This window comes from Ambystoma mexicanum, chromosome 2q (genome assembly GCF_040938575.1).
Source record: "Ambystoma mexicanum isolate Mex_15411 chromosome 2q, UKY_AmexF1_1, whole genome shotgun sequence".
Taxonomy (NCBI): domain Eukaryota; kingdom Metazoa; phylum Chordata; class Amphibia; order Caudata; family Ambystomatidae; genus Ambystoma; species Ambystoma mexicanum.
In genome coordinates this window covers 1,037,286,701-1,037,301,982 of record NC_090924.1, presented here as the reverse complement: position 1 = coordinate 1,037,301,982, position 15,282 = coordinate 1,037,286,701, and the positions used below count along the sequence as shown (strand labels likewise).

The 15,282-nt window shown below is 47.9% G+C and overlaps 1 protein-coding gene across 1 annotated transcript in view; it reads right to left on the bottom strand.

Moving 5' to 3' along the window:
* Positions 1 to 15,282, bottom strand: part of OLAH (oleoyl-ACP hydrolase) — a 545,979-nt gene that overhangs the window by 358,668 nt on the left and 172,029 nt on the right. Inside the window, exon 3 of the mRNA XM_069648395.1 lies at positions 9,988 to 10,126. Within this exon, the coding sequence (XP_069504496.1) occupies positions 9,988 to 10,126 (139 nt within the window). The remainder of the gene's footprint in view (positions 1 to 9,987; positions 10,127 to 15,282) is intronic.

The following is a 15,282-nucleotide window of genomic DNA, read 5'->3' as shown; positions in this document are numbered from 1 at the left end:
AGCCTTGAAGCCAGACTGATGGCCGTGGAGACAGCCAACAGATTCAGTGTGACGATTAAGCTGTGAGATGGTCAGCTTTTCAAGGAGTTTGCCCAAGAAAGGAATGATGGAGATTGGGTGATAGTTAGCAGGGCAGGAAGGGTCGGCAGAGGGTTTCTTAAGAAGAGGGTGCACAAGGGAGTGCTTCAGGGGGGAGGGGGAAGACCCCGGTGGTGAAGGAGTGGTTACAGAAATCAGCAAGGGCAGGAGCCAGGGAGTCAATGTGGTCCTTGATGGTTTGGGAGGAACAGGGGTGAACCTGTTATGACGAGACTTTCATAGATCTGACTTGTCTAGAAACCTCATCTGGGGAGAACAGGGGAAAGGCAGAGAAGGAGGGAGGAAAGGTGGCCACAGAAAGGCCAGAGGATGCACGAGGAGTAGAGGGGGAAAGAGAGGACAAGATGTCCTGAGTTTTAGAGCTGAAGTGAGAAGCCAGGGCTGTGCAGAGGGCTTGGGAAGGGACAGGAGAGGTAGAGACTGTGGCAGGATTGGCCAGTTCCTTGCAGATTTTAAAGATTTCGTCCGAGTTGTTGGATGCCTCAGAGACGCAGGCTTGGATGTGAGCTCTCTTCTTATTGTGAACAGAAAGCTGGTATTGCCTTTGAAGCAGCCAGCAGGCCATTTTGTCAGAAGATGTACGTGAAGCAAGCCATTTCCTCTCAGCCACCCTGCGCTTGCGTTTAAGGGTGGCGAGGACGGAGTCGTACCAGGAGTTGCACTTGGCTTTCGGCTTCAGGTGGATCCTCATGACAGGTGCAAGAACATCGAGAGGGTCTGATATAGCAGAGTGAAGCATAGAAAGGGATGTGTCAGGGTGTGAGTCAGCCAAAGGGGGCGGGGGGAGAGAAAGTAGCAGCGAAAGCCTCCAATGACACGCGCTTAATGGGTCTGATGACCGAGAAGGTGGGTGGCAATGATGGAGGTCTTGGCCTGGGGGTGGTAGAGAGGGTGAGTTGGGAGGAACGGAGAAAGTGATCACTCCAGGAGCGAGGAGTGGTGAGAGGATTAGAAAGGGGAAGGTCAGAGGAGATCAGAATATCAAGCATATACCCTGCAGAGTGAGTCAGGCCATAGGGGAGAATGGAGAGAGAGAGAGTCGCAAAGGTTGTGAAAGAGTCCAGAGGAAGGGCAGGAAGCACCCAGGTGGATGTCGAAGTCTCCAAGAAGGAGGAGTTGAGTGGTCGAGACCAGGAGGGAAGAGGAGAGGTCTGACCACTCAGAGAGGAAGGAGGAGATCTGACCTGGTGGCCGATGGATGGTAGCCACAATAAGGGAATGGCTAGGAGAGAGCCTGCAGACAAGGCATTCGAAGCATGTGTAGGCCTACGTAGGAATGACAGAGGCAGGAATCCACTCAGGGAAGATCAGGGCTACAACCCCTGGAACGGTTGGGCCTAGGCGCAGAGAGGATCTTGTAGCCGTCAGGCAGGAGAGTGTCAAAGCTCGTGACAGAACTGGCCGTGAACCATGTCTCGGTGAGACCGAGGACGTCAAGGTCAAGTTGCTCCAGAAGGTGGCAGATGTCAGAGGAATGTTTGACAGCTGAGCGAGAATTTAGAGTGGCAATATGGAGAAGGTTGCCGCCCTTGAAAGACTTCCGGGGAGGGGTAAAAATCAGAGGTATGCCCTGCGTAGGTGTAGAAGAAGCCTGAGGGGGGGCAGAAAGGGGAGGAGGAGAGGACAAGGTAGCCGAGGAGAAGACAGCGGGGGAGGCCCTGGAGGGAAGAAAAGGGACAGCAGGAGAGGAGAGGAAGTTGATGAGGCGCGGGAAGCGTCTATCAAAGAGGAGAAGATTGGCTTGCGGGCCTTGGACCAGGACGGTACCATTCAGATAAACATTAATGATGGCCATTAAGATCCTCATCACCTTGTATTTCAAAGGCGGTAGGATCGACTTGAGGTTCCCTGAACACTGCCCGTAGCTCCAGGATGTTGATATGAAGATCCTTCTACTCCGGCTGCAACAGCCTTCTGGCGTGCATGCGTCCGGTGTGAGCTTGCCAGCCTTCCAGGGAGGTGTCTGTGGTGACCATATCCTTGTATTGGAGGGTTTTGAAAACCTGTGCCTTGGGAGATGTTGGAGTTGGAGGGGCCCACCACAATCTGATCGCCCAACGGAACTCGTCGTTGAGATAGATCTGGTCTGTGAAACTTCCAGACCCCTGCATCCAGCGGGCATCCAGGAATTCCTGTAGGGATCGCATCTGCAACCTGCAGAGCATGTCGAGGTAGCTGCAGGATGACATCATGCCCAGCAATGACTTGATGGGCCGCACGTCGGCCGCGTTCGTCGACGAGAGCTGCTGCACATTTCCTTGAATGGCTGCTAGCCTCTCCCCTGAGGGCAATGCCAGGCAAGACACTGTATTGAGTCTGGCGCCTAGGAACAACGCGTTCTTTGATGGCATCAAGCAGGACTTCAGATAGTTAATGGAGAATCCTAGGTCCACCAGCAGCCGAAAGATCGTCTCTGTGAGTTCGTCAGTCAGCTCCCACGAGCAGGCGTGCATCAGCCAGTCATCCAGGTATGGGTATACGTGTATGCCTTTTATACGCAGATGGGCCGCCACTGGTGCCAGGCATTTCATGAACACACTGGGGGCCTGACTTCAAGCCGAAAGTTAAGGCCTTCAACTGGTAGTGCTGCCCCTGCACTACAAAGCATAGAAACTTCTGATGTTTCTTGTGAGTGGTTACGTGGAAATAGACATCCTCCAGGTCCAATGACGTCAAGAAGTCTCCTTTTTCCAGTTGGCCGAGCACGTGTTGCAACAGGACCAGAAAGTATCTGGAATAGACTCAAGAGCCCCAGAGCCTTTGGGAAACTAGCTCTATCACCCCTTTTCGCAGCATTGCACGTATCTCTTCCAGGAGCTGAGGGATGTGCAGCTCCTGACCGGAAACCGGAGGGATCCGCGGACACCTGCATTGAAACTCCAAGGTGTGTCCTTGGGCGAGAGCATCTAGCACACATCTGTCAGTGGTGATCTTTCTCCACTCGCTGACGAACCTCGTCAGCTAGCCTCCCACCGGGGTGCACGAGTGGGGGCCCGATGTCCCGGTCGGTTCAGGTTTGCTCCGGCACCGGCAGCCTGCCCTGCAGGTGATGGCAACGTTGTCCTCTGCTACCATAGGCCTGGCAACAGCCTCTGTATTCTTCCTGCGTTGAGGATCTGGAAGGCTGTCGGTACGACATGGAGAACCCTTTTGAAGACCTGCTCGACTTACCCCTGGAGCAGCGAAAAGAAGAGCGGGGCTGCTGGAGAATGCCCAGGGAATGGGCCGTCTCTGTATCCGCCTTGATGGGCTGGAGGGATTCGTCAATGACCTTCCCAAACAGATTTTCTCTGTCGAAGGGCATGTCAAGCACCTTCGCTTGGACCTCCAAATGGAAATGCATGGCTTTCATCCAACCTTGCAGAAGCGGCAGACATCGTTCCCCATTTGCCAGAACCCCGTGTCAGCGACGGCCAATGCCACTGTTATGGTGTGATAAAACACCAGTTCCCCTTCCTGGAAGGGAGCAACAGCCTCCATTTTGTTATTGTCAGGAGGGGGATGGGGGACGCCAGAATCGGCCCCAGCTTGTACCACAATTCCCTGTTTTACCTGGCCAGGATCACCAGTGCATTGGCCACCTTGATAGTGTAAGCTGTGGTGTAAATCACCTTCTTTCCCATGGTGTCCATCCTTTTCCCCCTCGCTGTCCGGAGGGACAGAAGATGATAAGGACAGGTTGACCGACCGTTTCCTCGCTGCAGCCGATACCAGAGTCCAGCGATGATTGCGACCTCAGGCACTTGGGTCTGGAGTCCGGCACCCTAGATATCTTCTCAAGCCTATCCCTTATGGCTACAGCCGTGCAAAGGTTCTTCATGAGTGCAAGGCCCTCCTCCCAAACATTGTCCAGAAGGGGCACCACCATGATCGACTTCCTCTTGGCCCCGCCTCTGATACAAGAAGCCCTCCTTCTTGGTTTCCATGGGCACCAGCGAGAAATAATCTATGTGATCACTGCGCCACCCGTAACTGCACCAACAAAAATGCTTATGCCAATTACAGCGCGGCACAGTGATCAAATAGATCACTTTACCCATGTCCCCCACCCTGCATACCCCTACGCATCCCCCCCACTTACCTTTACGGCGGCACACTTCTGTGTGTGCCGCCGACTCCCCGCTATCCCTGCGGCGTCGGTTCCTCCCACTTGTGTGGGTCAGAGCTGGCGCTGCAGGGAGCTTTTCATTTCTTTTTTTACTTTCTTGTCCACCGTTTACCACAATTGTAGGCGGGGGACACTGACTCCCATTACTGCCCCCAAGAAGAGTGGGGGACACCCCCGCAACCCCTGCTTTGCTTGGACGCGGTAATGGGAGTCTGTATTTTATGCGCCCTCAAAGTCGCAGTGACTGTGGAGGTGCACATATGAGGGCGACATTTGTGTATATTTCCGCTGGAATAGCTCGGAGGCTCTGGAGATCATGGAGTGGAAGGACTCTACCTCAACCGGTGGGGACACCCTATGTGGAGCATCTAAATGTGGCGATTTATGCTCTGCTGCGACTATATCCTCATCATCCGTCGTGGCCGTATCCGTTCCCGTGTCTGCTGGAGGCAAAGGGAACTGATGCAGTGGAGGAGGTTGAAATGGGGACGGATGACATTTTCTCTTCTTCGCTGGAGGCTGCTGAGGGACCTGGGGAACTACAGGTGTCAGAGCCGTAGGCATCCTCATCTGGATATCTGACACCAAGGTGTGTAGAGTCGACAGAATATCCAAGGAGATGTCCCTGAGCTGAGAAGGCAGAACAGGAAAACTAGGCTCTGCGTCGTCGTTGCCATCGTCCTCTTCAACGTCCTCGTGGACCCTATGTAAGGACTCCAGATCCTCATCGTCCATGGACGAGACCTCCAAGTTTTGGGCGACGGCATGGAAGGGCTGCTTCTGGGCCTCCTCGTGCCCCCACTTTTTCCCCTTTTTCCTCAGGACCTGGGCCGACTTCACCCCTTCTGGCATGCATGCAGACATTGCCAAAGTCACTGCAGCGCTGTCGTGCCTTGGGGGCAGGGACACTTTCCGAGCTGTCGGAGCTACCCTTGCAGGATCAGCATCCTTAGCGGTTGTGGCAGTAGTGGTGGTTGACTGAGTCGCTGACGAGGTCTTAGCCTGTGCCAGTTGAGCCTGCTTGGGCTGTTCGGACTTCTCCTATGTCTGTGGCTTCTCAGATTTCTCACGCAGTTTAGTCGGGGTAGATGACTTCCTCTTTGAAGAGGAGCTTGATGGTACAGTGGAAATGGAAGCGGAAGGTGATGCTGATAGCGCTCTATCCACTTTGGGACCAGCTTCCGTGGCGAACCCATTGGACTCAGACTTGCGACTCTTGGCCTTATCCTGGGCCCCCACGGATGAGACGCCCTCAAAGGACTTAGAAGACCGCTGCTCTGACTGGTGGGTCCACTGTTCTTCATGGTTTTCTTGGAGAAACCTATGCATATCTTACACTCTACCTCCTTGTGGTCCAGGTGCAGGCAGCAGAGACATTGCAGGTGCTTGTCCTCCACAAACACATTCCGTAGCCTGCATTTGGTGCAGGGCCTGTAGAGAGACCTTCCCTCTTTCTTCTCCTCCGTCATGGTCCGAGAGCGCGAAGTAGGCCCAAAGGCCTTGTAGAATCTTCAATGATCTTCACCCTTCAGTGGGGCTTTCACCGACAACAGGACCCCGCTGTCGGCCGATTAAGAAAAGAGCACACAGGCTTCTTTTAAACAAAAATAGAACTTTTTCTGTCAAAAACACAAAAACATACAAATAGCTCAGAGAGCAAACTCGAGGACTCCCTATACTGAAGCGTGCAGTAAAAATCTGAAGATGGCTGCCAGAGAAGGGGCGTAGGGAGAGAACTGCCATTGGATGTGGGCAGTATGACCCAGAGGACAGTGATTGGCTTAGAGGAGAAATACAGTTTTTAAGTGAAAATGAAACTGTTGTCATTTACCGAGAATTCCCAGCCTGGCGACTGGGAATATTCATGAGCATGTGAATCCATGTGAGACTCCATGCTGGAGAATCTGTACCTATTAACCCCCTTGCTGCATTCTTTTGACTCCATTATAATTTAAGCAATTCAAGTGTTCCTCAGACTGTGTTCCCTGGGTTTAAGCAAAGGGAGGCAACAAACAATGTTGACATGAGCCCACACCAGCCCTGACATCTTCAGCCAGCCCTGGGAACAAGCCCTAGGGGCCAGTGCCAAGCAGCGACAGGGGAGGCACAGTTGTCTAGTTGGCCACCGAACCAGTCGATAGACAGATGGTGGGTGGTGGGTGGAGGACACTGGTCCCTGGAACTCTGCGTAGCCGGAAAGCATAATTTTCTTCCTTTCAGCAAGTGGGATAGGGGGCCACGAATGTTGCACATTCATTCAAGCCTCGATCTTGCTGATGTTCCGTGACACACAAATGGCAAAATAGCTGCAGCAGTGCACTATTACAAGAGCATATTCCATATTCCTGTCCTCTTTTCTTATGAGGAAAATGTTCCCCAACAGATTCCTCTTAAAATCCCACCCACTCTGCGTCATAAAGAGAATCTGACCATTAACCCCATACACATGCCCTTCACCTTAAAGTCTGCCCTCCATACATCCTATGACTTTTGCTTGCTGTAATCCAGAGCTACGTGACCCCAAAACTCCAACCATCACCTTTTTCTGTGAAGTCAATGCCCAGTAAGTCAGTCCTATTAGCAAACATTGTATAGCTCTTTTCTCCCCTTTGCAATGTTGGGTCTCTTGCAAGAAAAGCATATCCAAATCAGCCTTCCTGGATTCCATTGCCAGTAATGAGCGCCTGCACTGTATATTCAGCGCATTAACACTTAGGGTGTGCAACTCGACGACCCCCCACCACCCAGTCAACAAAGCCATGCCTGAAATAGAAAATACTTCTATCAAGTATAATTCCACCTAGAAAAGGCACAGACTCTATACAGAATGCAAATACCCTGCCAGCTGCTCAAGATGCAAAAACAAAAACACGTGTTGTGTCCAGAAAGGGTCCCCCTGTCACCCCATCCAAACTATGCACGTCTTCACACATCCCCATTAAAACCACCTCTCCTCAGCATCCCGTAACCATTTGTTCTCCTTTGAGATGGCCCTATTTCTTGTAACTGTGATAGCACCATCATCACAAATGCAAAGTCCTCTCTGAGCCACTGAGGTCCTGAGCACAAGCCAAAGAGAAGCCTGGAATTTCTCAAGCCTCTATTCATCTGCGCACCCCCACCCCATCCATTTAGTAAAAACTCCATCTATTTCCCATGAAAAACACGGACAAACACTACTAACAGTATATTCATAAACCCCTTTGCAACCCCCCCATAAACTTCAGAATCTCTCAACAGGCACCCTAATTTAGAGTAAGTGCTTCACGTTCAGGCTCTTCCTCATATTAGCACCCTCACTCCCCTTTCCTCCAATCCAGGAAACTTCATGGGCCCCTCTCCCACCCAGTCATAAAGCATGACCCACTCCTCTCACTAGTAACAGCTCTGGTCAATAACCTGGGTCGCACCCCACTTTGAATAAATAAGGGGCGGGTGTCAATATTGTATCTTACCTAAGTTGAGAGCCGTCATGCCCGAGCCCACTCCCCTCTCTCTCTCTCTCTCCTCACAGAAAGCCCATATTTCAAGATCTTAACATATCGTCAATTGTCTGATGTGTCAGCTGTCGAATCTGCTCCAGCTTGGCCAGATTGCAGTTTTTATCTCCTCTCTCGAAGACTAATACAAAACGGGTAAGCCCATGCATATCCAAGTCCCTTTCAAGAAAGCCAGGGTGTAAGTGGAGCTACATTCTCTTCTCAAGGAAGTCAGGGATGATAAATCCTGGAATATCATGTATTTATTTATATTTAGGAGGAACAATGATCTTTTGATCACAAAAGAATGTACAATAGATAAATCAGATTTGACCGGAAGCAGTGAGCTTCTTACAATGGGGTGGGCTTCTTATAAGCATGATCTTGCGCCCCTTATATTCTAGAGTCTTTATTTTCCTTCGCTTTTTGCAGGATCCGCTCCTTTTCTTTGTAGCTATGCGAAAGCATTATAGTCAACCTATGCTTCCCTAAAGTGTGCCCTTTCAATTTTCAATTCCCAGCTGGGCTCATCCCAGACATAACCTTGACAAGTTCATTAAGGTCTCTACCTGCACAGGAGTCTAACCTTCATCCTACTGTATTCCTATTACCCGCAGATTATATCTTCTTTCTTAGTTTTCAACATAGTCCAAATTAATGTCCAGCTTTTTAGTACAAGCTTCAATCTGGTTCAGTCTAGCCTAATATTTAAGCTGTACCAGGTCCATTGACAACTGGTTATTTTCCAATGCCTGTATACAGTCCTCTTCTTATGAATTCTATTTCTGAGTTCCACTATGGAGGATTGCACTTCCAAGAGGTGGGCTTTAATCTCCACTACAATATCCTTAATATCGTCCTCGGTAGCCACCTCACTGAGACTCAGGGAGCAACCCTTGAGTTCCTCCTACCTTACCCCCATTTTAACAATGTCTGCTGTGAACAATCCTGATAAACAAAAGGTCTGTAACCTCTGCTGCCACCCTACAACCTGATCCCCTACTGCCATTTAAACGGTTCACTCTCTATAATCTCGTGAGTGTGTGCGGGTCCCCACAATGTAGACACTGCATAAGGGAACTCCACTACTGTAAAGAAGCTTAGCCACAAGTCCCCTGGGGAGGACAGGTTGAGGGTCAAGGGCCAAGCGAAGCTCTTTACCTAAACTGTCTCCCCCCCCAATGGTGTGCTGCTTTTTCCAACCAATCTAGAGGGTAAGGGGGTGGAATCACAGGGGGTGGGTGTATAGACAAGCAACCCCAACAACGCTTCAAAGACCACTCCATACAACCCCACTACAGGAAAACTCTCCTTAGGCTCCCCATTCACCCTGAATAGCCTCACTGCAGCCCCTGTCCACATGGGCCCAATCCACAGTCAGCTGTCTAACTCACTGCCACGGAAAGCCAAAGTCCCTAAAGTCCTCTTCGGGCTCTCCTCTGGTGCCCTTCGTGTCACCCGTGCTGGGCTGACCCCAAGAAGTCTTCCTTTCACCGGGTCCAGGGACCTGATAGGTCACCTCATCCGAGCAGATGCCATTCCTACAGATCCACAGCGGCCTGGTGCTGGAATGAAGGCAACGTTATGCAGCCTGATGTCGGTCTCCATGTCCATTCTTTGCAAAGCATCCCTTCAACCATGAGGGTGCCAGGAATACACTGGGCGGTCCCCTTAAGTATATGGCCCCCATTAAACTAGGTGGACACAGATTGTAAATCTGGGTGAGGGCTGGAGCAGATTTAACAAGCAAGTATTTTTGCAGCGCCCCCTTAGAAAATATATTTTAATATCAGAAGCTCTAAATGCAACTTGAATGCTGATCGCTACACACCATTGAGTTGCCATCATAAAAGATGACCTGCAACACATAACTGTATAGTTAAATTTATAGCCGTACAATTGAATTGATACCACACTATAAAGACGAATAGCATGGTTTATATAGGGCTTCATATCAGTATCACTAGCTGTTTAGAAGCTGTAATAATAGGTGCAACTATTAGCCAACACAATGGTATTCCATTTATGGATCAAGGGCTGAATCCGACCAGCCGAGATACCAGTTTCCTAAAGGCTAGACAGGTGCCTGAGGTGAGAGTTTGGCTTGATAAGATCAATTAGAGGCACACGAGGAACAAACCTCAGAATGGATTTCTTTAAGCCAACGTGCATTACGAGACGGTACAATGGATGATACTAATGATTAGCTGAGGATTTTGAAAATAGGCTGCTCACTTTTTTATTGCCGCCTAGCAATGTATTAAAAAAACCAAACATAGAAGAGACAATGTTATAAAATACCTGTGGCCAAAGAAGGCAAACGGCTTTTCTTTGAGTTGTGGTAGTAAAACACTTGTTACTTCCTTAACAATGTGATCCATGTCTGCTGCAAAGAGCTCCCGACAACGAGATTCTCTTCCTGGCAGTCTTATCGAAAACACTATGGAGACAGAAAACCAAAATCACCAGCTCAAATATAGCATGTTTATAATGCCAAAATTCCATTCTCAAATTGTGCACCTCATATAGCAGTTTGTGTAGTCAAACCATAATGCGATGTGTGCTTTGTATGAGATATTCTCAATAAATAGCTTGACTTTGATACGTTTGTGGACAAATGGACAAGAACTGGCTCAACCCACTGATCAACATAAATGCAAGCACAAATACTGGCAATCTTAAAAGTAAATATCATACTAGTACTAGTATCATTAATCATCCACAATATTTACCCACATTTGCATTATAAGAGTCAATCCCGACATTGCAAAACGTGAGTGAAGTGGCCAATCCCTGTTGTGAAGGTTGCCACTACTCTGTTTATTTGTTTAGATGATAGCGTATTGTGTCAACTGATTGCAGCATCAGAACATTGGCTAGAGTGTACTCACATGTCCCATATCTAGGTGTGGTCAGTCACTTATTGGACCTCAACACTGGGAGGACTCCACAAGATCCAGTTCCCCATTCACCGGGGCCTTGCTACACCCAGGCCCAGAGTAGCTCCTTAATCCTGGCCGAGGGGGCTCTTAGTCCAGCACTAGGACTGAAAAGGTCTTCCAGGATAGACCTCTTCTCCAGCCCAGACCCTCTTTCCACTAGAAGTTCAGCAGTGTGAGCAACCTGGACAGCAGGTCCACTAAGGTGATCTTCAGAAACAGGTATTCAGGCGACAGTGGGGATGTGAGCCAGTTCCCTTTCTTTCTTTCTGTAATCATCCCATCACAAGGCTAAAGATCCCGATTAATTTACATTTACATACATAGCTTCAAAAACCAAGTCATGTTCAAAGCCAATTTTGAGTCAAAGTACGAATTTGAGAGATGAAACTTATTTAAAAAAATAAGTTATTTAATCATACTCAGAAAATATTTCAGATCATCAAACCATCATATGAAATAACAGTGATCAAACAGAATATTAATATATACATCTCCACTGACATTTAAGAACACAACAATTATCCTACACTAAACACCTATAATACAAAACATAATATTACATACAAACAACGTACGTATCTTCAGCAAAAATGCAATGTGGATTACATATCAATGTAAGCCAGACATTTGTAATGTTATCATATGTCAATCTAAACATAGAAACCACGGTGTGCAACAAGTCCACCCTATCTGAAAAAGCTTTGATGAATACTACTGCTTACACTATTGCCTGCCAACTTACATTTCAACTTTGTGGGCGCTTAGATTCCTTGGCCTCGCCTTCTTCATGGTGTGATGCTTTTCGTCAAAGAAGAAGATTAATGTAGTGCATCTTAATGGCAGAAGCTGTTTGGCTCAAATGCCAGTTATATGTAATTATTCTGTTTTGCTTATTATGAACAGATGGCCCCATCAGCGTGCATCCTGGGTGCAAACCCAGGCTTGTTGGAAGTGAAGTCCACCTGGTTAGAACTGAGCCATGTTTCATGTGGAAAACTTCCATCAGATTGCTTGTTGCATGTGCTCACAAGATGCTTCTGAACCAAGTAATCATCCCTACACTCCACACTCCTCTGCTTGCATCATCATCATCATCATCATCATCATCTCTCTGTTCTATTACCATCCATACACCTCATGTATGTCGTTTACATTGCCTATTCATCCAACCCCATGGTCCTTTTACCATATTGCCATATTTGTTCAGAGACTCCCCTCTCGTACTTTTATTTTCCATCAACACTACCACTGAGATATTACATATTTAATCCACATCTGCTACCTCTGAAGAGCACTATCAAAAGATTGCCTGGCAGAATCTTTTTATGTGTGGAATTTGCCATGGCGATAAACAATACCCTTTAGCTATACATTGTTAACAGCTGCAATCGGTTTTGATCATTTAACCAAAGACCCATTGTGTGGTGGTTTATTCTGGACAGAACTCACTTTGCATCAACCTCCGTATGCTGTTATAAATATTTTCAGCTTTCTATCACAGATGCTTAATGCACACATAAATGCTGATATTTAAATACATTATACGTCCATTATCACTAAGGGAGCTTACAGTAAGACCCAATTCATTATTGGGTGCCGATACGGGCTACTACAGCAATCACTGCGCCCCACTAAACTGGCCCACCACTCTCATCTTCCCCACCACCTAAGAGCTTGTACCTGCATGTACCCATTTCTATTTATCAACTGTTGCCCCATATAGACTCACTGAGTTATGATGTGTTGCCTAGCCATGTCTCACATCTAGGAGAACTGTTAAAGTTAGTGATATCTCACCTCTAGGTGGACAGTATTCTAACTGCGCTCACTAGTCCAGACAGAATCGTGAATACTAACTTGCATCACATCTAGACAGAAATACGCATATTGGTTTGCATCACATCTAGACAGAAATGCGAATATCAGCTTGGGTCACATATAGACAGAAATGTGAATATCACATCTATGTGAGCTGTGTGGCTTAGCCATCTACCACATCTAGGTAAACTGTGTCAGTCAGCACTCGCCACATCTATGTGAACTGTTAGTTAGCCATTTGTCATCTCTGGGCAAACTGTATTGCTTAGCCATCACTCATCTGGGTGAATTAATACTAACACTCACCCCTACAGATAGGTCTCACATACTGCACTAAACGACACTGCGACAACAAGACATTGCACACATAACTTTGCTCCCTCTCCCTCTCTCTTTTTAAGGATTAGTTATTATTCTCACTCTGTCATTTAGGGTTCTCGTTCTGCAACAACTCCTTTTCTCTTTCAGCTCTATTGGTTTCCCTTTTAGGGTGGAATATGCTTCTCTTTCCTTCACCCAGGCAGTACAAGTTTGTCAGATTTACTTTCTCATGTTTCTGATCTCTACTGGGATGGATTTCAGCATTCTTACGATTCCCACCTTGGTTCCCGTTCATTCCTGGTTCCCAGTTGCCTTCTCGTTTAGGTGGGAACGTCTTGGGGTAGTGTACAATTTGGATCTCGCCAGGTGTTCTCTCTCTTTGGTTCGTCTCCTTGCCGGCATCTTCAACCAACAAGCCTCATCCTCTCCCTCAACTTCGGTATTCCTCACCGGGGAACTGCATCAGCTTCAGCAGTTTCCGCGTCGTTGCCTGGGCAGCCTGCCCACCACTAATACCGTGGTCACGCCACCACCAGTAGTCTGGTTCCACTTATGTCATAATCTCGTCTTCTTCGGTCTCCATGCAGTTTTCTTCTCGGGTTGCCGGCTCCCAGAAACTTTGGACCTAGTGGGTTCTGTGCTTGTTCACAGCCCCGTCTCCAGACAGCATAAAGTTACCAGGGGACCTCCCATGCTTCACCATGAGATCCTCTCTATTCACTCTCCTTCCTCTTCGGAGTTCACATTCACTCCTCTTAAATCTACTCATCTCAGTGGATCTAGACGTTTCAGTTAAGGAGCCAGCTGCTCTTTTCTCTTGTTCCTTCAAGTCTTTATAATTGGAAGTATTAAATATGGGAGACAGTCCAATATATGGCTTGGCTTCGGCAGTTCCTCACAGGAACGGGAGGTCTTGTCCACTATTGGGGCGGGGGGGGTCTCTCCCGAGGAGGTTACCACTTGCCTCGACCCCTAGGGAGGGTGTTGCAGAGCGGGCTCACCTCCATAGCCTCACAGGGAGGGGCTCCCCCTTGGGGAGTAGTGACAAGTTCCCTCGATTGGTCACAGTATCCTTACTTAGGTCATTCCTAATTTTTATATTAATTGTTGTTCTGACTCATCTATTGCATTGTGGCTCAGGACTGTGAGCGAACCGTGTAGTTTGTAAAAATAAACCACGTTACCTATACCAAAAAAAATAAATTAACTGTTCTTGGGAAGAAATGCGTTTTGTGCAATTTATGACCTTGGATTGTTTATAAACTTGCAAACCAGGCCTGAGGTGCACATCCATGATCCAATGTAAGTTACTTTGTTTGCATTAATATCATGAATTATTTACAGGAAAGTGTGATATAGCTCTGTCGCCACCAACATATGTGCATACGCATGCAGCCCAAATATTGCCCATACATCACCCACAACAGTTTTTTTATATACAGACTACTCACACCTGTGTGCCTAATATTAGCCCCTCTTCAGCGTTCCCCTCCTTGTCTTTTATATAATCTCTTCACTGCTCTCCTGCCTACAGTATCTCTTCCCCAATCATGGGTGTCTTACATCATCACTTCTCCCATACGTTCACCCCTTTAGGTTTACATTAACCCTTTGTCCTTCTTCGATGCCTCCACCATTTCTACTTCAAGATATGACCACTTTGCATTCTTACCATTATGTCATACACTCACCCCTATTTCTTACCTGCTTGCTCATGTGGCTGTGTGTTTATCTTCAGCTCGCTACACTTCTTTTTTTCCCCTCACTGACAGGAATGTTTCTCCTGCACTCTTTCACACACCCCACTACCATTTCCCTTTCCTCTTCCTCCTTCCTTTCATGCTCTCTCATGCTCTTACTCTATCATCCCATTCCTCTCCCTTCCTATGACCTCCTCCATATCTGCCACTATTTCTTCCCCACTTCTTGCTCTCTTTCGCAGTCTCCACCCTGTGTCTTTCTCGTTAACGCATTCTTCCCCTCACTTTCTCTTTCCGTTTGTCACTTCCATTTCTTTTTTTTCATCTCTTAGCCAGTCTTGCCATTACTGTTAGGAAAGATTTGATATGATGTACCCAGAGGTTTCTATGCGCGGACCCAGGGATCGAACCTGTGTTGCTCCGTGTCGTCTTGTTTCCAAGTCGAGCACGCTGCCGCTGAGCTATCCTCCTGGGACTATTTCATAATTGTATGTAATTTGCCCTCCGTGTGGCAACCCCCAAACCTTTTGCTGTTTTACACCCTGATCTAGACTTTGCCAGAGAAGCGCAGCCTTCCGCAGGACCCCTCTGGGCTTTCGCTCAATTCTTATGGGGAAACTGACATGCCCTTAAGACAGTCAGTACTGGGAGACTGTTTCCCTTAGTCCTTTCCTCATGTTGCAGCTTTTGTGCAACATGAAACAAGAGTGCACCATAACTTACATTACCGCGCTCTTGGGTCTCTAGTCATTCCAAAAGGCCCTAGAAACTCTCGCTGGACTTATCATGAACTGTGCAAGTGTGTCACGGACGGG